Source organism: Phalacrocorax carbo, chromosome 16, assembly GCF_963921805.1.
Source record: "Phalacrocorax carbo chromosome 16, bPhaCar2.1, whole genome shotgun sequence".
Lineage (NCBI taxonomy): Eukaryota > Metazoa > Chordata > Aves > Suliformes > Phalacrocoracidae > Phalacrocorax > Phalacrocorax carbo.
In genome coordinates this window covers 14,053,142-14,080,403 of record NC_087528.1, presented here as the reverse complement: position 1 = coordinate 14,080,403, position 27,262 = coordinate 14,053,142, and the positions used below count along the sequence as shown (strand labels likewise).

Below are 27,262 nucleotides of genomic sequence, written 5' to 3'. Positions count from 1 at the left end.
CTGTGCAACAATCCAGGTTGGCAGAGACCTCAACAGATCATCTGGCCCAGCATTTCATGGGAAAGGGAACCTAGATGAGATTATTCAGCATCCTGTTCAGCTGCATCATGGAAACCTCTAGTGATGGGGACTCCACCCATTCCCCTGTGGAGGTCATTCCAGTGAATAACTATTCTTACTGTAAGAATTTCTTTCTCACATCGAGGTGAAACCTCTCCCAGTGCAACTTGCACCTGTCATCCCTTATCCTCTCCATGTGGCTCCTTATGAGGAGGAAGCCTCTGTCCTCTTTGTAGCACCCTTTAAGTACTGGAAAACTGTGACAAGGTCACCCCTGCCAGCCATCTCTTCTCCAGGGTGTAAAGACCTAACCCCTCCAGCCTTTCCTCACAGGGCAGGTTCTCCTGTCCTGGCAAGTGCTGAGTAGAGTGAGATCATCACATCTCTAACTCTGCTAGTAATGCCCTATGGATGCAGCCCAGGATTGAATTTGCCTTCATTAAAATGGAAATTTCAATATTTTCTTAGCTCACACAGGGCTTCAGGTCTATTTGCTGGGATATAGTGTAGCTGCCCTGCACAATATACCTATGTGAGCAGGATGGAGCTGTAAGGGGAAGGACCATGACCTTACTGCTCTTTCCTTCATAATCAGTTGCATGATGGTCACTTCACACTAACTGTATCTCGAAGAGTTACCTGCTTATAAAATAACATCTCATGCAGGGCTTAACGTGCCATCTCAGCTCTCCCAGGGGTGCCCCACCATCTACCTGCCCTCCCAGTCCCCACCAGTACCTCTGCTTTCCCTAGGTACACCTCCCTTCAGTGTTTCCAGCCATTTCTTTTGGCACCGTTGCTCACAAGGCCTTGTGGTGTGAGGAGGCACCTGACACGGCCTCCCTGATTGTCCCTCCTGCAGTGCCAGGACAAAGCAGACATTCAGAAACCAGATCTGTTTCCCAAGGCACTCTTTTACCAAGCGAGGCAGGCATTGAGGTACTAAGGCAATGGGTATGAAATGGGTGGGTGGACAGTGGGTTCACAAGAGCAGCGTGGATCCCCCTTCTGGAGTGTATGTACAGCTGTTACAGTCACTCCCAAGGGAGTTCCCTACATCCCTGTGTTCTTATCACACCTCTGGCCACTGAAGCCATGGTTCTGCACCTAGGAATAGCAGCTACCTACACCGTGACTCAACTACTTGAAGAGGGATGATGGTGTAACTAGCAAATGTTCTCACAGATGATCAAAAGCAGCAGAGTTCAAGTCCAGGGTCAGGTAACAACAGCTAGGTGATGCTAATTTGGTTGTCCCCTTCCTTCCTTCCTTCCTTCCTTCCTTCCTTCCTTCCTTCCTTCCTTCCTTCCTTCCTTCCTTCCTTCCTTCCTTCCTTCCTTCCTTCCTTCCTTCCTTCCTTCCTTCCTTCCTTCCTTCCTTCCTTCCTTCCTTCCTTCCTTCCTTCCTTCCTTCCTCCTCATTTTCTCTCACCCCCTCAGTCTTTCTTCTTAATCATTCTTAATCTCTTTCTCTCTTCTCATCTTTCTTTCTTTCTTTCTTTCTTTCTTTCTTTCTTTCTTTCTTTCTTTCTTTCTTTCTTTCTTTCTTTCTTTCTTTCTTTCTTTCTTTCTTTCTTTCTTTCTTTCTTTCTTTCTTTCTTTCTTTCTTTCTTTCTTTCTTTCTTTCTTTCTTTCTTTCTTTCTTTCTTTCTTTCTTTCTTTCTTTCTTTCTTTCTTTCTTTCTTTCTTCCTTTCTTTCTTCCTTTCTTTCTTCCTTTCTTTCTTCCTTTCTTTCTTCCTTTCTTTCTTCCTTTCTTTCTTCCTTTCTTTCTTCCTTTCTTTCTTCCTTTCTTCTTTCTTCTTTCTTTCTTTCTTTCTTTCTTTCTTTCTTTCTTTCTTTCTTTCTTTCTTTCTTTCTTTCTTTCTTTCTTTCTTTCTTTCTTTCTTTCTTTCTTTCTTTCTTTCTTTCTTTCTTTCTTTCTTTCTTTCTTTCTTTCTTTCTTTCTTTCTTTCTTTCTTTCTTTCTTTCTTTCTTTCTTTCTTTCTTTCTTTCTTTCTTTCTTTCTTTCTTTCTTTCTTTCTTCTTTCTTTCTTTCTTTCTTTCTTTCTTTCTTTCTTTCTTTCTTTCTTTCTTTCTTTCTTTCTTTCTTCTTCTTTCTTCTTCTTCCTTTCTTTCTTCCTTTCTTTCTTCCTTCCTTTCTTCCTTTCTTCTTTCTTTCTTCTCTTTCTTCTTTCCTTCCTTTCTTTCTTCTTTCTTTCTCTCTTCCTTCTCTCTTTCTCTCTTCTCTCTCTTTCTCTCTTTCCTTCTCTCTTTCTTTCTTTCTTTTTTTTCTCCATCTCTCATTCTTTCCTTCCCTTTTCTCTTTCTCACCCTTCCTCTCTCCCTCCTTTTCTCTTCCTTCCTTTCTCTAAGCCTCTCCTTTCCTGTCGTTGGAGAAGAACACACTTTTGACCAAGGCAATATTTCTGTGGCCTGACCAACATGGCCAGTAAGTACTTAGAGAACTGGAAAGACGAATCTGGCATTTTTGGCAAGAAATCTCTGTACGGATCCTCTTTTTGAAGGTTCAGAAATACTTTCCTCGTATCTTAGTGCCTCTTACAGGGCTGTAGCTTTTGTGTTCATGAGACACACCACAGTCTTCCATGCCCAAACTGTTTAAGGTCAGAGAACTCCATAGTCCATATGTCATAGCAGCTCTAGTGGAGCTCATCAGCTGCATCTATTTTAAACTTTCTCTTAGAGATGTTTATTTATTCCTATTATGGACCCATGTTTTTCCCAGATCAGTTACCTTTGCATCAGCACTTCTCAGGTCACAAGCAGTCTGACTCCAGAAATAATGTGTCAGTGCAAAATGACTCCTGCCCTCCGTCTAGCGCAGCAAATCTCAAAGTGAGGAGAAATTCATTTTCCTTCCCCTCCCGTTAATATTGTGCTCTGATTCCAGGAAGTTGCTGATCATGTTTTATGGGATGGCTGCTGGCAAGGCCAGGTCAGCCCAGTACAGTGTGTGGGACTCCTCTCTATTTCCCACACCTGCAGTTTGAAGTAGATAATCGGACCAAGATGTTGTCATTTAGGGAACCTGCAACGCTACCTTTCTTCACGTTGCGCACTTAGGAACAAGTTCTGAAGCCATAATTTCTTACAGGTGAGAGAAGAGTCCCAGCATTTTTAAGTGCTTCAAGTGCATCATGATTCTTTCCACAGTCAGGCCAGCTTGTTAACTTTTGATGGTCATTGTAATATTGTCCAAGGGGAACAGGGATTTTAGGCATCAAAATATGGTCCCCAAAGTTGTTGCGCTATTTGCTAGTCAGTCAGCAGGTTTAAAAAGGTACCCGTGAAGCTGGAAATACTTCTCCACGCTTTTACTGAGCCACAGTTGCAATGCACTAACTTTGGAATTAAGCTTTTGTGTTTGGCATTGCTTGTTCATTTGTTCATTTAGAGAAATATGTGCTTTAGTACAAACAGAATCCTTTTGCTCCCTTTCAAGGTGTGGAAACAAAGGTTATGCCTGGAAAGAAAGAATCCCACCTATTCCTTGGGAGCATACTGTGGGAAGGGAGAGAGCAGAGGGGTGGTTTCCCTTCCTTGGTGCCCAGATACTGCTGGCATTGATGCAGATGTCACAGCTTCACACATAAGGATGCTGTCTCTCAAGAGCATCACTTACAAGGACACAAGAGTCAACACAGGCTGTCATCTTTTCTTTAAATATATTCAGCTGCTGCTTAGAAAAGTACTTCCATATTTAGTTATAACATGGGTGTATTCCTTGGGTGTAGTCCTCAGTGTGTTTGGGAGAGGGAGGGCCTCCTAATCCTGAATGCTGTTGCTGCAAACACACTTGGTCAGTGCTTCCTGCTGTCTCCTCCCCACCTCCCCTCCAGCAGCTTCAGATCCCTTCCCCAGCAACTTCACGGCTTCTTGAAGTACTCCCTGGGAATGTTGCAGTGTAGGGCTAGCCAGGAACCTTGAGGGACCCATGAGTGTGCCTGTAGTGACAGAGAGCCAAGTCTCCTTTACCATTCCTGACATCTGCTTGTAGAATCTGTCCTTAGTGGCTACACGATGGATGCACCAGGGTCAGTGCTGCCAGAACGGCTCTTGTGTTTTTTAAGTACTACTTCTTGCCCTTCAGGAAACAGGCTTTCATTTGTTTAAAATTTCAGACCATCACACACTGTGTGGTTGACTTGTTTATTCTCTGTTCAGCCAGGACGCAGTTAGTATCTACATTCCAACTCATCCATTGCCTCAAGAGTCAAACAGGTAAGGTGCAATCTGGCATTACCATCTATGCTTTTTTTCCTCTGTAGAGTGCTATATTTTGTGATTTCTTTAAAGCTGTAATGCTCCCAGAATTATTCCCTCTTGAAGGCTTATCTTACATGATCAAAACTAGTTCAATGGGCTTTTTGTATTTATACATAAGTCCACATTATCCCTGGCAAAAAACTTATTATAGTCTTATATTAATATTTCAGTATTGGAAAACTCTGTACACTACTGTAGCAGTTCCTAGCTTGTTCTGGTGGCTCTACACCCATAGTAAGTCCTTGTTCACACTTACATCTATCAATCTGTTTATCAATCTCTATTTGATTTACAACAGGAGAATTCTGTCTTAATATTGGCTGTTCTGCCTAAAAGAGAAAGTAGGGAACTGCAGTGTCCTCTTATTGAAATACATTATTTGTTTTGCTTTTGAACTGACTGTTAATAATTTCTTCCATAAAAAAGCTCTGTCTGCTCTTTAGTTTTGCTCAATAAAAAGCCAAATTGTAGAGCTGGTGATCTTTACCTGCCTGTTCAAGGAGGGCAAGACCTCAGTCCTTACAAAAGTTCCTCCATGAGGAATCAGAGCCATCCAGATGTCTTTGGGGCTCCAGATATTTTTTAATGTGGCAACTAGCCTATAAATCCAACTTGCCAAAGTGAGATGGGGCCAGCAAAGAGAGCTTCTGTATACTGCACCCATTTAGAAACAGGAATTCCCAAGGCAGAAATATTTTTCCTGCCCCAGGACAAAGAACCTCTACCATATTTGTCCTGATCCTCTCCTGTTCCTGGTATCATTCCCTACCCAGTGATGTAATAGAACACAGTGGAGAAATAGCAGAGACAGGATAATTAAAGTTCTACTGGTATTCAAAGGTTGAAGTGAAACAAAATATTTAATTTGAAAATTAAAATTGATGAAAATTTGAAAATTAGTTTGAAAAAGAACTGCAGAATTGAAATGTAACAACCGAAAGTACTGCTTATGCTTTCTATGCCAAGGAATCTACGGTCTTTATTCTCTAGATACTGACATGTTTACAAAGACTAATTACAGAAGAAAGTGACCAAGAGGTTCACATTTTGTGCAGCCCTCAGGTCACTCTGCTGCCTCATGGCATCCTCACTCTTCCTCTTCTATCTTCTTGCCATGAAACTCCCGGCTCTTTGCTCGGAGCTTGTTGACCTGCGACTCTGCAATGTCAGCCCGCTCCTCGGCTTCCTCCAGCTCGTGCTGGATCTTGCGGAACTTGGAGAGGTTGACATTGGACAGCTCCTCCTGTGAGGCGAGAGGGAGTCGGTGGTGAGGAGACCAGGGCACGGGTTTCACTCCTCCCGCACCTGGGCCTCGCCGGGCTGCAGCCCTTCCCTGGGGGAAGGCACAGATCTCCAGCCCCCACCCACCACTGCTTACACATAAGCCTCACACAGACCTCCTCATCCTCTCTTATTCAGGACCCCACTGTGACCACCTTCACCAGTACTGTGTCATGCCTGAGAAGCAATTTTGCCCCTTGGATTTGTCATTTGTCTAATTATCCTCCCACTACTTGCTGCCCAGCTACGAGTGTGACTTAGTAGGTTGAGAAAGCCCCTGAAGCCTTCTGCTGCTGATTACTAGCAGAGATTCATGAACTTCAGTTCACTCCAGTCAGTGCATGCGGCTCCTGGGTTGTTTAGTGTGACCTCCTGTAGAAATCAGGCTGCAGAACTTCCCTCAGTTCATCCCTGACTGCGGGGTGCCTAGAACTCAGCCAGGCGTCATGACATGACAGGAGAAGAGGATGGCCAAGACCGTTGTGTCTTGGGAGTTTCTTTCATGCTCCTTTCCTGGTATTCTTACTCGTCTCAATGAGTGTGTTACTTACAGCCTCCTCAGCTTGTCTCTTGTAGGATTTCACCTTCATCTGCAGCTTGTCCACCAGATCCTGCAGCCTCAGAATATTCTTGCGGTCTTCCTCAGACTAAAGCCGTTGGCAAACAGGAAAGAGAGTGAATTTTTAGTCCCCCACCATTTAAGGTCAACAGCTCCTCTTGGGGCTGGTGAGTGCAAAATTTGTCTTGCTGTGAGAAAACTGGGTCAGCCCAAGGAGGCCTCCTGCCTTACCTGGTAGGTCAGCTCCTTCACCCTCCTCTCATACTTGCGCACGCCCTTCACGGCCTCAGCGCTGCGCTTCTGCTCAGCATCAACCTCCCCTTCCAGCTCCCGCACCTGCAATGAGAGGCCCATCTTTGGAGCTTCCCCGCTGGCTGCTCACGTGACAGGCTTGCACGTGCACGAATACCAGCCCTACGCACTCTGGCCTCCAGCTTCTGGATTTGCTTCTTGCCTCCTTTCAGCGCCAACTGCTCAGCTTCATCCAGGCGGTGCTGCAGGTCCTTCACCGTCTGGTCCAGGTTCTTCTTCATCCTCTCCAGGTGGGCGCTGGTGTCCTGCTCCTTCTTCAGCTCTTCGGCCATCATGGCTGCCTGAGGAGAGCAAAGGGTCAAAGCCATTTTGGGGCTGGAGACGGTTTGGGGGAGAATACATCCACCACCAGCGATGAAAGGAGCCCCCGACTCACATCTGTGATGGCCTTCTTGGCCTTCTCTTCAGCATTGCGGGCTTCCTGGATCGTATCCTCCATTTCACCCTGAATTTGGGCAATGTCTGTTTCCAGCTTCTTCTTGGTGTTGATCAAGCTGGTGTTCTGTTGAGCAACAAAATATATTGTCCAGCTAGTTCCAAACCTGAACACTTATGTTAGAAATTTACTGTTTAAATATAAAGTTATAATTTATATATCCAATATTAGCAATGTCCTTCAGATGATGCATTTTTCAAGTGATACACAGTTAGATAGTGGAGAGTGTGCTACGCTTTAAGAAGCATCTCTGACTACTCTTAATGTCATCCTACTCATTTAGCTATAATCCAATTCTTCATACAAGGGTAATAACTCTTGTTCATGTTATTACAAGAGATGCTTTAAGAATGTGCACCAATGAAAAATATGGAATGGGAAAAAACCCCTGGCTTTTGAGAGTCTCAATGTCATGAATCTAACCTGAGTGTGGAGGAGCTGAACTCTCTCACTTGCATCCATCAGTTCCTGCTCAGCCACTTTCCTTGACCGCTCCGTCTGCTCCAGGGCCGCCCGTAGCTCCTCAATTTCAGCCTGCAACAGGTTTGCCCTGCGCTCCACCATGGCCACCTGCTCCTTCAGGTCCTCCTGTGACCTGAGAGCATCATCCAAGTGTATCTGGGTATCCTGGTAAGAGAGAGAAGATAAATTCTAAGGCTTCACACACTGTTGCACAATGTAAATTACCACCAGTGTAATAATTATTATGGTTGTATTTTATATATATGTTTATAGATATATTATATATTTATATGCAGAATTAGTATGTCAGTATATGCATAGTATCTAAGAATGCGAGTAGGAGATTGATACATGGTATTTTCTGCTGTCCCAGGCTGAGTGACAGCCCTGCCCAAATTTAAGGCTGTGCCTGAACTCCAGCTGACACTGGTAGCTTAGAAGATGTAGCAAACTAGACCTTTGTCTCTTCTTGTGGCAGAATAAGGAACCTTCTACCATCCTAAGTGCCCCTATATAACAGACACAGTGTTCTGAGGTTGAAAAATCAAGACCACATGAGTAACTGACAGGATCCAGGAAAATCAACCATGTAAAGTTGGTCTAACCATCCACTTGCATTAGAACCAGAACCACCAGAAAAGCACATATTAGTAATTTGAGATCCCTCACAGAAAGGCACCAAAACACCCATTTACCATCCAGACAATTTCTCCAGAGGTTTGCTGCCTACAAGAAACTTGCATTTGTGATGTCAATGAGAGGCTGCCAAACCCAGTGAACCTTTCAGATTATCATCTGCTCCTACTATTCTATGTAGGCTTTAATGATATTACAACAAGGCAATTTATAACCATCAGAAGAAACTGTATGTTCCTTGGGGAAACGTTAAAAAGATCTGGAACACATGTGATGTTCTCCTTTATCCTCCCAGTCAAAGGAAGGTGTCCAAGAAGTAGGAGGAAAATTGAACAGGTGAATGCCTGGTTATCTAGCTGGTGCCATATTCAAGGTTTTGGTTTCTGTGATCATGGATCTACCTTTGAGAATCTCGGTCTGTTGAGAGCTGATAGGATTCACCTGACTAAGTGGGGCAAGAGGGTCTTTGCCAACAAGCTGACCAGAGCTTAAAACTACAGATTAGTCTGGAAAAGAAGAGGCTGAGGGGAGACCTTATCACTCTCTACAACTACCTGAAAGGAGGCTGTAGTGAGGTGGGTGGTGGCCTCTTCTCCCAAGTAGTAACTTGGGATAGAACAAAAGGAAATGGCTTCAAGCTGCGTCAGGGGAGTTTTAGATTGGATATTAGGAAAAATTTCTTCACTGAAGGAGTGGCCAGACATTGGAACAGGCTGCCCAGAGAGGTGGGGGAGTCACCGTCCCTGGAGGTTTTCAAAAAAGATGTAGATGTGTCTCTTCAGGGCATGGTTTAGGAAGCATGGTAGTGTTGGGTTGATGGTTGGACTTGATTATCCTAGAGGTCTTTTCCAACCTTGACGACTCTATGATTCTATGATTTTTACACTTAGAACGGGAAGGGAATGGAGTTTTGAGTAACAGATAAGAGCCTGGGGCTGCTGTTGGGTTATGAAGCAACAGGGGAACATCTATTAAATGCTCCACAGGAATTAGGGTTTTTTCCTCTAAAAAGGAGATATGGTTGATAGCCCAACTGAAGTGTCTCTATAGCAATGCACGTTGCATGGGTAACAAACAAGACCAGTTGGAAGCCACTGTGCAGCTAGAAAGCTAGGATCTAATCATTGTCACCAAAACTTGGTGGGATGAATCACATGACTGGAGTGCTGCAGTCAGGAGCTATAAACTGTTCAGAGGGGACAGACAAGGAAGGAGAGGTGAGCAGGTTGCCCTCTATGTAAAAAATGGATTGATTGCACGAAGTTGTCTTTGAAAAACAGTGATGGCCCACGTTGAGAGTTTATGAGTAAAATTTAGAGGCTAAACCAACAAAGGAAACATCATGGCTGGTGTGTATTAGAGGCCACCTGACCGAGGGGAGCCTGTTGGCAAAGTATTTTTACTTCAGCTATGGAAAGTATAACAGTGCAGGCTCTGATCCTGCTGGGGACTTCAATCACCCTGACATCTGCTGGAAAAGCAGCATAGCAAGCTGTAAGCAGTCCAGGAGAATCCTGGACTGAATCAAGGATAATATCTTCATCCAGGGGATAGACAGACCAACTGGAGGAGAAGCATTACTGGACCTGTTGCTTACCAACACAAATGAACTAGTTAGAAATGTCAAGATTGGTAGCAGCCTGGGCTGCAGTGATCATGCCCTGGTGGCATTCAGAATGTTGAGGTATACAGGCCAGATGAAGCACAAGGTCAAGGCCCTGAATTTTAGGAGAGTGGAATTTCAGTTCTTTAAGGAATTACTGGTTGGGACCCCAGGGATAAAGAAGAAGAAAAGAGTTTGCAGCTCTTTAACATTTTTCTTACAGTGCAAGAGCTCTCCATTCCCATGTGTAATCAATTAGGCAAAGAAGGCAGGAGAACAGCATAGCTGAGTAAGGACCTCCGGGTCCAACTAATGTGTAAGAAAAAAATGCATAGGCAGTGGAACCAAAGACGTGTATCCTGGGAAGAATATAGGGATGCTGCCTGGATGTGTAGAGATTGGATCAGGAAAGCTATGGCACAGCTGGAGCTGAATTCCTGTTGTATTAAGCTTTTGTGTGGCTTCACCTTGAGTATTCTGTGCAGTTCCAGGCCTCACAGTTTAAGAAGGATGTTAAGGTACCTGAATGCACCTAGAGGAGGCCAACAAAGCTGGTGAAAGGGCTAGGAGCTATATCCTCTGAGGAACAGCTGAGACACGAGGTTTGTCTTTTTTGGAGAGAGGCATGCTGAGGGGAAACCTCATTGCTCTCTACAGCCTCCTGAGGAGAGGACGTGAAGAGGGAGGTGCTGATCTGTCCTCCTAGGTCTCAAGTGACAGGGCATTGTGGATGCCCCATCATTGGAAGTGTCCAAGGTCAGGTTGGACAGAGTTTTGAGTCCCTTCCAAACCAAACCATTCTATGAGTCAATGATTCCATATTAGAAAAGCAAGCCACCTGTGTTTACATCCTTAACCTAACATACCTTGAGCACTCCCTGTGTGTTTCTCAGGTTCTTTTGTGCCTCTGCAGCCTGGCGGTTGGCGTGGCTCAGCTGGATCTCCATTTCATTCAGGTCTCCCTCCATCTTCTTCTTCAGCCGCAAGGCTTCATTCCTGCTCCTGATCTCAGCGTCCAGGGTGCTCTGCATGGACTCCACAATTCTGAGGTGGTTTCTCTTCAGCTGGTCGATCTCCTCATCCTTCTCTGCTATCTTCCTGTCAATCTCAGACTTCACCTGGTTGAGCTCAAGCTGGAGGCGCAGGATCTTCCCCTCTTCATGCTCTAGGGAGGCCTGAATAAGAGAAAAACATTGTGTCAAGGAAGGGATTTCTTTCCTACGGCCGTTCTCTTCCAAACTACCTCCTACACAGAAAAATGGGACTGTTTTGCTGTGGAAAATGAGGCCTTGACTTTTCTTCACAGCCCTAAGTTTTATTTCTCACACTGCTCCTCAGTTCCTCTGGAAATCAACGATTACAGGCATGTACCTCAGCTTCCTCCAAGGCAGCCTGGATTTCAGACTTCTCCTGCTCGATCTGCTTCTTGACTTTCTCCAGCTCATGAATCGCCTTTCCTCCCTCCGCAATCTGCTCCGTGAGGTCGGAAATCTCCTCTGTGCAAACAAAGACCCACGGCACGGTCAGGCCCAGAGCAGAATGGGAAGGGCCCTGCCACACCACGGTGACAGGCATCTGTGCAGAGCTGGAGGCACAGGCCCCTGTGGAGCGGTGGGTAGTGGTGGATCGTGGGAAAGCCCTGCCAGCAGCAGAGGGCCAGGGACTTACGCTGCAAGTTCTTGTTCTCACGCTTCAGCGTTTCCAGGTGGTCCAAGGACTCCTCATAGGCATTCTTCATCTTAAAGAGCTCCGTGCTGAGAGAGCGAGACTCCTTCTGGGAGGCTTCCAGCTCAGCCTGCGTTTCCTCATACTTCTGCTTCCATTCTGCCAGGATCTGAAGAGAAAGAGGACCTCGGTATGGATGTGGCAATCAGGAGGGGATGCTCTGCCCAGGAACCCCACATCTGGAGCCCAACAGACCTTGTCAAAGTTCTTCTGCTTCTTATCCAGAGCTGCGCAGGCAGCGTTCGATCGCTCCACATCAATCATCAAGTCCTCCACTTCATTCTGCAGCCTCTGCTTTGTCTTTTCCAGGGAGGCACATTTGGCATTCACAGCTTCAACGTGTTCCTCTGCATCCTGCAGGCGCTGTGCCAGCTTCTTCCTGGGAGGTGGTTAGAAGAGCTCATAACATGAGGACTGAAATGGACATAGTTTATTCATTTTCAGCACAGGGCTGAGGCCCTTGGTAGTAATTGGTCCCCATGCACATGGTGCAGAACCTATCTCAGTCAGTCAGTTTTCTTCCCTTTTTCTTTCCCCAGGGCCTAGCTATCTGACTGCCCACACCACACATGGCCTTTCTCCTGCATTTTTTGACATGCAATTTCTTTGCGTTTTTCAAAAACCACACCCCTAATAGTACATATTCCTGTTTCATATAACTCCTCCTCAACCCACTACTAGGCTTTCACATCTCAGTATCTCAGTGGTCTCTTCAGATATCCCTTATTGATTTCTGCCAGCCTTCCCCTTATTCCTCACGCACTTGGCCTCCTCCAGCTCCTCCGTGCGCTGAATAGCGTCTGTCTCGTATTTGGTTCTCCACTGGGCCACTTCGCTGTTGGCCTTGGACAGGGCGCGCTGCAGCTCCCCCTTGGCTTCCTGCTCCTCCTCATACTGTTCCCGGAGCAAGTCACAGTCGTGGCGAGCAGACTGCAAGGCGTGGGCCAGGGCGTTCTTGGCCTGGGTAGAGAGTGGTATTGGGACAAGGAATGGTAATATCCTGGGAAATCTCTTCCAATGGATTAATATAACACTGCAAACATGACCACTGGAAGGGAGTAGCTGTTTGCAGTGAAGGCAGAAGTAAGCCTGGAGTAAAAAATCCACTAACTGCATTAATCATGAGGTTAAGAGCGTTTTCACTGGCCAGCTGTAGGAAAAGTCATCACCTTTATCTCTTCCTCTAAGTGCCTCTTGAGTTCCTCAATCTGTTGGGTGAAAGCCTGCTTGCCTCTTGACAGCTGAGAAATCAGAGCATCTTTCTCCTCTACCTGGCGCGAATATTCACCTAGGCAACATATAGACAGGATATATATTCATTGCATTCATGAACCAAACAAACTGGTATAGGATGCTCTCCCATTCCACGGCACAGAGGAGTCTCTCACACCTGATTCTGTCTGGAGACGAGCTCTCTGAGCATTGAGGTCATTGATCATGCGTTGGTGCTCTTCTTCTTTTGTCTTAATCTCACTCAGCTGGTCTTCCAGTGTGCGGCACATCTTCTCCAAATTTGCCTGTGGAAATTACAGAGAAAGATCAGTGTCTGGGCACACCCTTATTCTGAACACCATGATCCTCACTAGAAAAATTTGAACACGTGCAAGCTATGTTGCTCATTGGTTTCAGAAGGTTAGAAATACAGTTCCATATAGACATAGAGAGTTATATTGTAACCTGACCATATTTTAAAAGATGTGTTTCAACATTAATTATTTTTAAGTTGTTTTCAATATATTTTTCAGTACCTTGGCTTTAGAGACGGACTCCATGTTGCTGGCCAAGTCGTCAATCTCCATCTTCAGCTCACTCTTCTCCTTCTCCAGCTTCTGCTTCACCCGTTGCAGGTTGTCGATCTGCTCCCCAAGCTCAGCGGTGCTGTCCGCATGCTTCTTCCGCAGGGCGGCAGCCGTCGCTTCGTGCTGCAGCGTGGCCTCTTCGAGGTCGCGGCGCATCTTCTGAAATTCTGCCTCACGCTTCTTGTTCATCTCAACCTGAGCTGCCGTAGCCCCTCCTGCTTCCTCCAAGCGCTCGCTGATCTCCTCTAGCTCCCTCGAGAGGTCAGCCCGATGCTTCTCTGCTTTTGCCCGAGAGGTTCGCTCTGCCTCAATTTCCTCCTCCAGTTCCTCAATACGAGCCTGGGGAACATTTAGGGACCCTTTGCACCCAGGCCCTCCTCCTACCTGAGCCGAGACTGGGTGAGAGAGGGGAAGGGACACAGACTTGCCTGCAGCTCCTTGATCTTCTTCTGTAATTGCATGCCCAGGGCTTGCTCATCCTCAATTTTGCTCTGGATCTGGCTGATTTCAAAGTCTTTCCTTTGGGCAAAGAAAGCCATGTTAGTGCCTGAACAAAACCACCCAAGCGCCCCAGCCCAGCACTGAGGTGCCCCACAGACACACTCACTTCTTCAGTTTCTCGTCCAGCTGCTGCTTATCATTTTCCAAGTCCATTATGCTGTCATGGGCCAGCTTCAGGTCTCCTTCGAGTTTCCTCTTGGCTCTCTCAAGGTCCATGCGCAGTTTCTTCTCTTGCTCCAGGGACCCCTCCAGCTAAACAGAACAAGACCATCGGTGCTCTGCCAGCCACGTCTCACTCCATACCTGTCCTGTCCTTGCTCTATGCCTGCGTGCTTACATCGTCCACTTGCTGCTCCAGCTTGGTCTTAGCTTTGGTCAGCGTATTGACTTTGTCCTCTTCTGCCTGCAGGTCATCCAGTGTCTGCTGATGGGCCTCTTGGAGGGCTTTCTTCTCTTTTGTCAGCTTGGCAATGGTCTCGTCCAGGGCTGCCATCTCCTCTGTGAGGTTTTTCACCTTTGAGGAGAAGGCAGCAAGTGTAAAGAAAGGAAGTAGATACAGAAGACCTGTAACAGCACAGTGCTCTTTTTTTTGGAGTGAGAGGGACAGGTTGTGCTTTATACCTTGTTTTCAGTGGCATGTTTTTCCTTCTCAACCTTGGCCAGCGTTAACTCAAGGTCATCAATATCTTTCTTCAGCTCTGAACATTCATCCTCCAGTTTCCTCTTCTTGGCTGTCAGCTCAGCATTAATTTCCTCCTCATCCTCGGCTCTTTCAGTCACCTCCTTAATTTTGGCTTCCAGCTGGATTTTGGTTTTGATGAGCTGGTCACATCTTTCCTCAGCATCAGCCAAAGCATCAGCTTCCTGGTGATAAAATAAAGGAAATGTTATTTAATGCTCAAGTGATAGATGTGTATCACTAAGACCTTTGAGATTACTTTTGAGGAAAAGTTTACTGTGCAATTACATTACAAATTATAAATTTAGAAGAATTTTTATGATTTCTCTATTTTTTTTTTTTGTCATCAGATACTGTGTCTAGCTCCATTTCTTTTCACCTTGTTTACTTCAGGTGTGTCAGTGGACTACTTGGATTTAATTGATGTTTCCCTTTACTTCTTTAGAAAGTGAATGCATTTTATAATGTACCATATTCAAATTTATGTGGAAGTATTGAGACATGTAAATAATTCCACCACTGAGAGAATAGTTGAGGCTCCCATTTGTAATTTTATACCCAGCAAACATAGTCAGTGGACACTGGAACAAGATTGATCTTGACCTGAAATGGACACTTCAGCTCAAGAGTGCTACCTAAGTTTCCAAGAGGCCAAATGGCATTGGAGACAAACACGCAAAGCTTATGTCATAGCATAATGGGCATCTATGTCTTCTGGAAGCAGTAGCTGTGCCATAAGAAATGGCACTAGGCTCTTCATTCCAATAACTGAATTAAGGCAGAATAGTTGGTCAGCTGAATCACTGCCACCAATCTCCTAAATACACTACAGTGACTATAATGAGACTTTATGACATGAACTCACATAGAGCTATATATATGTAGGCATTAAGACTAAAAAGTCATTCTTTAGCTTAAACTCTACTTTGTAATAGTGAGTCTGCGTGGGGAAAGAACATGGCCTGAATTTCCCCTTTATTTACATGGTATTCAGATTAAAATATTTTTTAAGGACATTTAGTGTGCAATTTGAGAGTTCTGCAGTATGAAAGAACAGTTAGATCTTATTTACTCAGTTCCCCTCTAAAAAAAAATATAAAATATTACTCACAGCCTGCACTTGGAGCTGCAGATCATTTTTTTCCTGCACCAGTTTCACCATTTTCTCCTCCAGCTCTTTCCTCTTTGCCTCAGACTTTGCAAGTTCTTCCTTGGTTTTTTCAAATTCTTCCTTCATGTTGGCCATCTCCTTCTCAGATTCTGCACTCTTCAGCAAGGGCTTGATCTTGAAGAACAGCTTCATCCAGGGCCAGTGCTTCACGTTCATGAATGCACGAATGTTGTACTGGATGCAGAAAATGGACTCTCTGAAAGGTAAGTCAAATTAATAGTAAATATTTAGACCATGATGACACAATAAGCCAAATACGGTGAACCTAATTTGAAGAAATGCCTACCTCCTCTCCACCATTCTCTGGTACTCCACTCTCATCAGGAAGCCCCTGCACCTGGCCTGTGTGCGGGTGATGAGCTGTGCCAGCTTCTCATCCCTCATCTCCTCCAGGAGTCCCAGCAGCCCAGCTTTGAAGAACACCTTGAGAAAGGAATGTTGTAGCAGGTCACAGTCAGGTAGAGCAAAGCACAGGCACACAGTGAGAGAGTCAGGGAGGGTTTGTACCTTGGTGTGGCCAAATTTGTACTGGGTGTGGTCCACATCGATGGACCCAAGGAGCTTCTCAGAAGCCTTCTTGCTATCAATGAACTGTCCCTCTGGGATCGCACTGGCATTAAGCACCTTATATCTGTGAGGAGAGAAAGAGGAAGAGAAGGCTGGTTTTTCCCAACCAACACACACGAGCTACTGAAACCCACCAGCTCATTTATAGCTATTTTTGACAACAGAGTCCAGCACGTATGGGTCTGTATGAATGAACCAACATTGTTTTCAGTGATGCCGAGAAGCGCAGTGCTCTTACCTCTGTTTGAAGTCAGCATAGAGAACTCTGCTGGGGAAACCTTTCCTGCAAATTCTGATGCCTTCCAGCACACCGTTGCACCGCAGCTGGTGAAGAACCAGTTCATGCTCCATGGCACCTAGCAATTCAGAGCATAATCAAATACCAGTTTCCAGTGCGGAGAGGAATGGCTGTATCAGAGGAAGTTTTCTTTCTTTTCTGCTTGAGCGTCTTACCAGGTGTTTTTGTTTCATTTGGGATGATGCAACGGACAAAATGGGGGTGAGTGCTGCGTAGATTGGTCATCAGCTTGTTTAAGTTCTCCTGTGGGAGCATGTATAGCAGCTTAGATTAGAAAAAAATACTTGTGTACTCTGTATCTAGATGCAAAGGGACTAATATAATGAAACTTACAAGGAAGAAGCTTTCAAATTCAAAATTTAGATTTAATCAAACCTTCTATATACTGAAGTGTTCTCATTAAAAGAAAGTTTAAAATTTTACACCTTAGTGTATACACGTACTGTATAAAAGTTCTAACAGAAACTTTATAGGATTAATATTTATATTTTATCCTGGATTCTGAAAAACGTTTTTCACAAATAATGTGAGTGACCTTTTAAAAGAGATACAGGGGCTCAACTGAAGACTGCTTGAAACAAATCCCAAATGTGAATAGATTATTACCAGGAAAAGGCAGTGAATAACTTCTGCTCACTTCATATTTATTATTGTTTCATCTTAAAAACAAGGTCATGAGAAGAACAGATTAGACAGCTCAGATTTCAAACTATGTACGTCACTTTACAGATAATGAAATTCATACTTTACCCGGAAAAGAGCTGAGACAGTCTGGAAAGAAGAACCCTTCTTTTTACCACCCTTCTTGCCTCCACCAGCACCACCACCACTAGCCTCTTCAAAAACAAAAAGATTTTTTTTAATATTATCTTTTTTGTTGCATCATTATATATCATAAAGTTGGGAAAACAAAAAGAATTTTAGAAAACTGACCTGCTTCTGCTCCACCATAGGAGGCAAAGAGTAAAGCCAGTGTCTTCACAGAGGATTTCTGGTACAACCCAATGACAGTTTCATTCAAGGGATCCTTGTTCTTCTCAAGCCAGCCAGTGATGTTGTAGTCCACCGTGCCAGCATAGTGCACCAGGGAGAAGTGGGCCTCAGCCTTGCCTTTGGCAGGCTTGGGCTTCTGGAAGTTGCTGGACTTGCCCAGATGCTGGTCGTAGAGCTTGTTCTTGAAAGAGGTGTCAGTTGCCTTGGGGAACATGCACTCCTCTTCCAGGATGGAGAAGATGCCCATGGGCTGGAAGATAGTATAATAAAGAAGAGAGAATGCCTGTAGAATAACATCATCACAACTTGGTCTTAAAGGGAATATAGTAAAAGACAGGAAGATGAGAAACTAGGCAATACCCTTGCCATGAAGAAAATTTCTTTCTAAAAAGTGAGTTTATAAGGTTCATCTGCTTGACTCACACTTTGGCACAGTGATTCAGTAATTTTTTAAATGCCAAAACCCATGTTAAAAAAATCAGGAGGAGAAATATTATATTTAAAAATATATTTCATGAAAATGTCCATTGTTTATTCACTTCAGTTTTGTATTTCTAATCAACTCCCTAAATTATAAGGAACTACAAGAAATCTCTTTCGGTTTCTTGCACTCAGAGGTCAGGCACTGACTGTATTGGGCTGTACATACTTCACCATGAACCATCTAGAAAAAAATGTTTTGTCCAGATAACTTTATTCCAGAACCTTAAGTAAATATTATTATTTTATTTGGGAGTTGTTTTTGGAAAAATATCCTTTAACCAAGCAAGCAGAGATAACTTTCAGACACAGAAGGCATGTGACGAATGACTTCCATAGTTATCTGTGGGCTTTGTAACATTTCTAATGCATAATAAAAAATAATACAGACCAAGAGATCAACAACTAAAACTGAATGCATGAAACTAACCATAGAAGAGACCTTTTTCTTTTTTTTTTTTTTTAATAACATTTAACCATTTTCGTTTAAAATAATGAGTTCTTGAAATCACAAGATATTTTGCATTAAAAATTTACCTTCTCAATGAGCTCAATGCAGGCAGCCAGGTCCATCCCAAAGTCAATGAATGTCCACTCAATTCCTTCCTTCTTGTACTCCTCCTGCTCCAGCACGAACATGTGGTGGTTGAAGAACTGTTGCAGCTTCTCATTGGTGAAGTTGATGCACAGCTGCTCCAGGCTGTTGAACTTCCCAGTGAAAAAACAAACAAACAAACAACAATGACCCATTGTCAACATGCACTGTTCTTGATTGTTCTCAACCCTTTCTAAATCTCCCCAGGTAAAACACGACTGTATTATCAGGACTGCATTGTAGCAGGACCTATATACAGCTCTGCAAAGAAATACCTTCATATTGAAATTTATTCCAGAGCAGATATACCTAATGAATCTCCTAAAACTCATAAAGTACCTTGACATTTTTTTTGTTCAGCCAAAAAGACTACTGTATGCCCTGACTTCCAGTTTTTAAACACTTACTACATCTGATAAAACACTTATCTATTCATTCCTTGGTCCTTTAAACAGTTTACATGTTTTTAATCTGTTATATGTTTGCCAATGGGTCTCCAAATCATAGTTCTGCTCTAAAAGTTCTTAGATAAAATTATTGCAATTATATTGGGGTCTTTTAAATAATTAACATTGAGCTTAAATTGTTAAAATGCTACAACATATTAAATTGTTTTTGCTACTTCTACATGAAAACCATAACTCTGTTCTTGTACTGATGAAGCTGATGATTTTGCTCTGTCCCACAAAAGAAAATGAAGGGTTTTTTTTCCAGAAAATTGCAAATGACTAGCATGTTAAACCTTCAGAAGAATATTACTCGGAAGTTCTCTGATGTAGCAATCTCCCCTGCAAAAGCATTTCTCAAACCTGCAATCCTTACATCAAAGATCTCAAAGCCAGCAATGTCCAGGACACCAATGAAGTACTGTCTGGGCTGCTTCGTATCCAGCTGCTGGTTGATGCGAACAACCATCCACAGGAACATCTTCTCATAGACAGCCTTTGCCAGGGCACCCACTGAATTGTTCACCTAAAATAAAGAAGAATGCAGCAGAAGGAAAAACAATATCTGGAGCAACTAGTAAGTGATACAAGCCAGAGGTTCCCAGTCACCAGCTGGTTGTTACCTGCTGCACAGTTTGACCCTTGGTCACATATTCATTCCCAACCTTGACTCGGGGGTAGCACAAGGCCTTGAGCAGGTCTGCTGAATTCAGACCCATCAGGTAGGCAGCCTTGTCAGCAACTAAGTAGAAAGGCGGGGAGACAGAAAAATTAAGACTAACAAGACATGAAACATTTTGTGTCAAGCAACTGCAATATTGAATGTCCTTGTGATCAAACTCTGCTTACTAGATCTCAGAGAATGCATGAGAGCCATTAAAACAAAAATCATCTTTGTTCTGAAAGCTTTTCAGAGCAGTACACCTAAATGTTATTTGTGTCTTTAAAAATCTACACAGAAGCATCTAGAAACAATGTATTTATTAAAAATTCCTCCTGAGAGCTGAAATTCATAATTTCAGTCCAGAGCCAATTGGTATCTATAAGCCAGCCAACAAAACCCCGAACTGTTATCAGGTTGGCCACCTGAGTGTAATCCAAAACATACACTTAGATACTTGGGCTACCTGTATTCTCTGGCAGCAGCTATAATCCTAAAGCGGAATGCGTTCCAAAATTAGAGATAACAATTAGGAAGTGGTAATTTCTGGAGACTTATTGGTATAGCCGTATCAGAGAGGCAGGCATATTCATTCATTCAAGATCAAAACCAGAAAATTCAGTCTTGAACCTGGCCATCTGAGGGCATTCTTTGGAAGAAGTAGACATGGCTTAGTAATTTTAAATCTTGTATGCTTTATATAACATTTAGTGATTAAGTAGTCAGCTGAGAAGTAGAAATCTAAGTAAATTCTTCCCTAGTATAGTGTACCTATGCTTCACTTAGACTGATATTCAAATAATACTAGTGACAGTTATGGATTTGAATCTCCAAAGGAGAAGAAAGAAATTTAAGGAAAGTTCCTTTTTACCTGGGCAAAAGTCCTAAATAACCTGTGATTTGTGAAGAAGTTATAACACTGAATTCAATGCATCTATTTTCTTTCAAAAAGCAACAGAAATATATTTTCTGAAAAATCGTTCTCTTCTCAGTGGGTCTTTAATATAAACTCACTGAGCAGGCTGTGCTATCCAGAACTGTGGTAGCCCAGGAAAGAATTATGGACACATAAGCAAATTATACTTCAAATAAAGATTAAATATTAATTGAAAAAAGCTTATATGTTGGATGGCAGTTTCATGCCTATATACTAGGTCCACCCGAACACTTTTTTACCCATTTCCACTGTTCTTTTTCTCCATCTTCCAAATACTGAATTATTATTGCTATTTCTAACAGGTCAGCCACAGACTTTGCTAATACCTTCTGTGCCATCGGGCTCTGCCTGCTCCTCTCGTTGCTTCTGCTTGAACTTCAGGTTCCCGTAGTGCATGACAGCCCCTGTCAGCTTGTAGATGGCTGTCTTTTCATCAGCCGTGAAGCCCAGGATGTCAATGGCGCTCTGCAATGTAAACCGTAAAATAAAAGCTTTGCCTGGGAGACATGAAGATAGGTACAACTTTTTAAATTGTTACTTACATCTGTAGCCATCAGCTCCTCCTGGTCATTAATGCTGGGAACCGTGATCTCACCTTGACTCACAAAGTGATAGTCATATGGGTTGGTGGTGATGAGAAGCATGTCTGAAAGCAAGAAGAGGGGACACGTGGGCTTAGTGTAGTCAAGCAAGTAATAGCATTAGCTGATGTTCAGCGATCTTCCTCCAGGGTAATAATTCCTCCTACCTATTAGCTCTGGCTTCTTGTTGGACATGATCTGATAAAATATGTGGTAGCTTCTCTCTGCTTTGAGCTGGAAAGTGACTCTGGACTTCTCCAGCAGATCTAAAGGGAAAATTTAGTTGTAAAGAAGAAGAAACAGCAAAAGAAGAAAGTAAGTAGAAGATAGGAAGAAAAACAAGGAAGGAAGGGGAGATGGTAGGTGAAAAGGTGTTGTATGGATAGATGGGTGACAGGATGGATTGCGAACAGTACAGAAAAGTGTCTTACACGTTTCAATATCGGCAGAGGCTAGTTTTCCTGTGGCACCAAAGTGAATTCTGATGAATTTGCCCTTTAAAGGAATAAAAGTATCTTAAGATCTGCATAGCAAAAATATATCTGAAATGAAAAGATTTGTCATTTACTCCACTGGGCACAAGATTTTTACTTAGAGACATGTTTTTAAGAATCAGCCATGTTACCACCAGTAACGTAAAGTTATCTTTCACATTTTTTGGCCATGAGATAATCAACTGTGGCACAACTGTCTAATTTATGTATGCTGAATATACAAATGGGAAGGGATGGGTGGATTTCCTTAGTCAAACTCTTCTAACAAAATCCTGCATACAGCGCAGTCATCTTAGTGATATGGAAATAGCCATTTAATGAGTTCAGCTGCTTAAATCCGTCTTGCTATCAAATAAGCCGTTTCACTTTCTGATTAATTAAATTTTAAATAAAGGAAGAATATTATTCAAGTAGAATCTCTCTCTCCCCACACTGCCTTTCTTTCTCTCTTTCTCTCTTTCTCTCTTTCTCTCTTTCTCTCTTTCTCTCTTTCTTTCTTTCTTTCTTTCTTTCTTTCTTTCTTTCTTTCTTTCTTTCTTTCTTTCTTTCTTTCTTTCTTTCTTTCTTTCTTTCTTTCTTTCTTTCTTTCTTTCTTTCTTTCTTTCTTTCTTTCTTTCTTTCTTTCTTTCTTTCTTTCTTTCTTTCTTTCTTTCTTTCTTTCTTTCTTTCTTTCTTTCTTTCTTTCTTTCTTTCTTTCTTTCTTTCTTTCTTTCTTTCTTTCTTTCTTTCTTTCTTTCTTTCTTTCTTTCTTTCTTTCTTTCTTTCTTTCTTTCTTTCTTTCTTTCTTTCTTTCTTTCTTTCTTTCTTTCTTTCTTTCTTTCTCTCTTTCTTTCTCTCTTTCTCTCTTTCTCTCTTTCTTTCTCTCTTTCTCTCTTTCTTTCTTTCTCTCTTTCTCTCTTTCTTTTTCTCTTTCTCTCTTTCCCTCTTTCTCTCTTCATTTCTCTCTTTATTTCTTTCCTATCTTTCCTAATCTCCCTCCCTTTCTTCCTTTCATTCTGTCTCTCTGCAAACAGAAATATAAGTAAAAAACCCTATTGTTTAAAAGTGCAATACATTATCAGAGAAAGAGGATGTGACCTGTTATTTTAATTTGTATCTTAATGCAAAACACTTACTTTTATGCATGAACTTACTGTGTTTTTGAATCTGGAGAATTACCTTTAGGATGAATAGTAAATTCTTGATAAGAAAATTCAGTGTTACTCTTGAAAACGGCTGAACAACAGAAAAGAATAACTGCCATACGCTACTGTTTACTATTTTTCAGGAATCACTTGGTTACACAACTTACAAAGCGTGAGGAGTTGTCGTTCCTCACGGTCTTGGCGTTTCCAAAGGCCTCCAGCAGTGGGTTGGCGCTGATGATTTGATCCTCAAGCGTTCCCTGCGGGATGACAATTATTCAGTTACAGCATTTAGCTGACATGGCAATTGCATCACAAGTGGTCAGTCTGTTCTTCCTGACTCACCTGCATTTTCCCTGACTGCTGCTCCTCCTTCTTCTTGTCCCCACTTGCTGCAATTGTTGCAAAGTACTGGATGACACGCTTTGTGTTCACAGTCTTCCCTGCACCGGATTCTCCGCTGCCAAAGCAAAGAGAGAAGCAGAGAGCGTGTGGTCAGGCAGGAGGTCCCCTGGCACCCGGCAGCCCCTCAGGGACCCGAGCAGGGAGTGTACGTACGTGATCAGGATCGACTGGTTCTCGCGATCTGTGAAAGAGGCAGAAATACAGTACTTAAAATTCAAAGAACAACACAGAAAGAAGGAAACCAAGTCAGGGAAGTGTAATATTTTCATTTCCATACTGTCAGCTTGACTTAAAAAACCTAACCAAACAAAAAAAACCCTACAGCTCACTGAATGCAAGGGTCTTTTTCATTTAAAATAGTAGAAACAATGATGTGAACATAGTAAAACACACAACACTATGTATGCATCAGAACCAAGAAAGATTTGAAAAAGTCTCCTGATATTGCTGAGTCAGAACATCCCTGCTGAGAATTTCATGGTACAACCCTTCTGAGGCAGATGGAGCCACTCACCAGTCAGCATGAACTGGTAGGCGTTGTCAGAGATGGAGAAGATGTGTGGAGGGGCCTCCTGGCGCTTCTTGCCTCGGTAGGCCAACACCACCTCCGGGTTGTACACCGGCAGCCACTTGTAGGGGTTGACAGTGACACAGAAGAGACCCGAGTAGGTCTGCGAGGAAGGGAGACACCACGTTGGCTTCCACGTAGCCTGGCAGAGCAGTTCCTCCCAGCTACACAAAGGAAGGCTGCTGCTGCTACTTACGTAGATCATCCAGGCTGCATAACGCTCTTTGAGGTTGTACAGCACAGCGGGTTCGTGGAGGTGGGTCATCATGGCCATGTCCTCGATTTTATCATACTTGGGAGGGTTCATGGAGAAGATTTGATCATCCTTCACTGTCAGGGTCTATCAGAGGAACGAGATGCATGTAAGTCAACTAAGAGCTGAGTGTGAGAATCAAATGGTAACCTTCAGACTTGTTCCTTACTCACTTCTCCACCTTCGGTCTTGACAGTGACCTTCCCTGATTCTTTGCTCTGGATTGTCCCTTTCACAAAGGATTCCTTAGGATGCACCACAAAGACTGAAGTCTTGGCATCAAAAGGCTTGTTCTGGGCCTCAATTCTCTCCTTTTCTGACTTTCGGAGGTAAGGAGCTGCCGCCCCAAAAACAGCCATCTCAGAGTCTGCAGAGGCCATGGCTGCGCTTTATGGAGTGGCTCGTCAGCAGAGATCACTGTGAAAGAGCAGATATATTGCTCAAGTGTGCCAAAAAGTAAGCACTTTTTAGTAGAAAAAAAGATGGGAAAAGAAAGATTCTATATTAAAAATATCCATAGCAGTTTTGGAAGTAATTGTATATTTTTGCATTGCTGTGATTCAACATTTATAGAAGATGGGAAAGGTATATTTTGGGACATCATTTGGCTTAGGGTCTACTGATTTTACTGCTGATTTCACTGCTGAAATCACATTTGAAATATTGCATCGTCACTCAGTAGTCAAGTATTTAAGCACTGTACTGTGGCATTAATAATCTCAAAATTCCTTTCACCTCCTTAGGCACTGTTAAAATTCACTTGAAATTGATTTAATACAGTTTCTTCCCAAGTGGTACTAATTCAGAAAGCTCAGAAGGCTTGTACACCACTGTCTTGAGTGACATACGGAGAACTCAGGCACCTTAATGGCTCAGTTTCAGTCTCTAAAAGATCTGTATCATTGTATTAATAATACAATTACTTGCTAATTTCAGTGAGTCCTTGAATCCAGGCATAAATGGCTATGAAGCCTGTCAAAAGAAGAGTAATGTTATTCCAGAACACACTGACATAGCTCAATTATATTATCTTCTTTTGCTTTAAAAAAAAAAAAAAAAATTCACAGGAAAAAAAAAGCTAAATGCAAAGATTTAAAACTCAACTCAGGAATTTAGAAAAATAATGATTTTTAGAGTCCAGATTAATTTTCCTGAAAAATTACTTTTTCTCATTTCTTTTCTAGAAAAAATCAGTGGGTGTCTTAGGAAAACATTTTTTAATTTATATCCTGTATAGAGAAAGGTACCTAATATTTACATAACCTTTAATATTGTGTTATATTTGTACTAAAATGAGAGAGTAACTAATTCTTTATTTTCCCCTGAAGGAACAGGTGGTGGCTTACAGAGGAGGAGGGCTGCAGCTTCCATTTTTTGTGAGGTAGAGAACAGGCAGAGCAGTAAGGGTAACAAACATTGTGTTTCACAGATATGACAGTCAGAGCTTGGTTGCTCATATTACAGCTCTTCCTACTTTTACTTCTGTAGTGAATTCATGGCAATTTTTTGACAAAATATTATGTTAATTCACATGCTCTGAGACAAAACGTTACATCTTGTGTTTTTTCCTACTCTACTCATCCAGTTCTACTTCTGTGACAGCAAAGATGGGAAGCCAGCATGCCTTACTCCCTGTTAAGTCAGTTAAGAGAAGTTAAGAATGTTCCCATCGGGATTTTCTGGTCTGCCATCAGTGGACAGAGACTTCAAGCACAGCCACTTAAAGATTGGACCAGATGATCTCTTGAGGTCCCTTCCAGCCTGGGCTGTTCTGTGATTCTATGATTCATTTGAAAACCTTAGCAGCCTTGGGCACCCCACCACCTTCTACTGTAATCACACTGGGTCTGAAAGCATAGGGTGAAACAATGGCTGTTCACTCAGCCGCACAGAAATCCCACCCAAAAGGATCCTTCTCTGCCCTCCAAGAGTTAATAAATAAGATTCTTACCTCTTGTGATTCCAGACAGGGGGCTTGCAGGCTGGCAGCTGCTCAGTGCTGTAAAACAGAAATGGCAACTCCCTACTTATGCTGCACAGAAATCCACAGTGAAAATGTGCAGGTGCCTTGAAAGCAGATTTAAAGCCTGAGCTGAGAAATTCGGTCCCCTCCTGGAAATGAGCTCGGGAGGCAGCAGGAATGTTGTGGCATGTAACATCCCCTTCCTGCAAGCCTGCGGACCCCATTCACTTACCTTGAAGCTTTCCGTGGAGCCAGGGCAGACTGGTCGCAGGGACATTTTATACAATCTAGTCTGCAGATGCTACAGATGCCTACTCTTTCTTCGGTCAAAACATTTTTGGCAAACCTTCTTTGGCAAAGCATTGTCTGGCAAACTGAACTAAGGGCATAATTGTCATTTGACATGACTAGATATAATTAGAAAATTTTGATGTCTTACTGACTATATGAATACATCTCCTATAAATAATTTGACAAGGGTGTTAAGGAGGGAATCTGGACTAGTCAAGGCACTTGGAGAACTTGGATACAGGACTTATGGATTCTATTGCTGGCTTTCCCACCGACTCACTGTATGACCCAGAGTGGATTGCTTGGTATGTCAGTGCTGCAGCCATCCCAGCTGTACAATGGGGCTGACAACATTTTTCTTCACCATGTGATGGTGTGAAGCTTATGAGAAATGCCTAAGAGCAATACTTTAAGCAGGCTGCTAAGGGGGAAGCAAGTATTACTAAAGCATTTGGTGACCGTGTTGGTAAAATTCTGAAATTAGAGCAGCAATCTGGGTCCTTTAGTGCAATAGTGCTTGTGCCTGATAATTACAGATGTGGCAAGATGTCTAGCCAAAAGACAAAGATTTTGTCACAGCAGTTGGAGGCTAGGGTCTAGCTGAACTACGGAGTTGCAGAGAGATGTGAGGTCAGTTCTGAGGTATGAAGAAGAGCATACATACACCTGTGCACACATGCTCATCTGTACACTTTGCAAAAAAAGCGGCAGATTCTTCAAGAAGTGTTGTTGTAAGCCTGTGCATGAATTTGTGCTAAGGGAGATGTCATAAGGTATGCTGTGATTTCTGCTGTGTAGGTCAGTGCAGCTGAACAACAGATGTTCCTTTCTTTTCTTGACAATGTTTTAATTCAACAGAAAGTACCCATATTGGCAATATAGGAAAGGACCTCAGTTCTTTCTTATGCCTTTTTTCCAAGTCTGACCTGTCAATCCGTAGCATAAATAAAGCAAATTGCTGAGGTAAAGATTTGGGCCTGTAGAAATCTATGCCATTTAAATGTTCATACCCCTTTTCAACAAGTAGTTACAGGTAGTGAGAGTCTATCTATCAACGTAGATTTTTTCCATTCCTGCAGAAATTTCTGCTCCTGCAGAATTCCAGTGCCCTTCCAC

General features: G+C 42.9%; 1 protein-coding gene across 1 annotated transcript; it reads right to left on the bottom strand.

Annotated features, from left to right (window-relative positions):
- Nucleotides 1-5,148: 5,148 nt before the first annotated feature.
- LOC104045605 (myosin heavy chain, skeletal muscle, adult-like) lies at nt 5,149-26,112 on the bottom strand. Its single transcript, XM_064467249.1, has 40 exons — nt 26,088-26,112; nt 25,844-25,891; nt 24,066-24,309; nt 23,836-23,979; nt 23,586-23,742; nt 23,225-23,252; nt 23,012-23,126; nt 22,834-22,926; nt 21,480-21,543; nt 21,216-21,314; nt 21,010-21,113; nt 20,794-20,932; nt 19,493-19,611; nt 19,246-19,395; nt 18,366-18,536; nt 17,289-17,598; nt 17,106-17,191; nt 16,511-16,598; nt 16,296-16,413; nt 15,998-16,121; nt 15,777-15,913; nt 15,431-15,686; nt 14,262-14,504; nt 13,978-14,154; nt 13,747-13,892; nt 13,568-13,658; nt 13,089-13,478; nt 12,731-12,857; nt 12,510-12,628; nt 12,104-12,300; nt 11,536-11,719; nt 11,284-11,449; nt 10,987-11,111; nt 10,482-10,790; nt 7,338-7,541; nt 6,855-6,980; nt 6,589-6,759; nt 6,398-6,502; nt 6,159-6,254; nt 5,149-5,569 (listed from the first exon to the last, which is right to left on the bottom strand). The coding sequence occupies exons 3-40, from the start codon at nt 24,270-24,272 to the stop codon at nt 5,414-5,416; spliced, it is 5,841 nt and encodes a 1,946-aa protein (XP_064323319.1). The 5' UTR covers nt 24,273-24,309; nt 25,844-25,891; nt 26,088-26,112; the 3' UTR covers nt 5,149-5,413.
- Nucleotides 26,113-27,262: the final 1,150 nt, after the last annotated feature.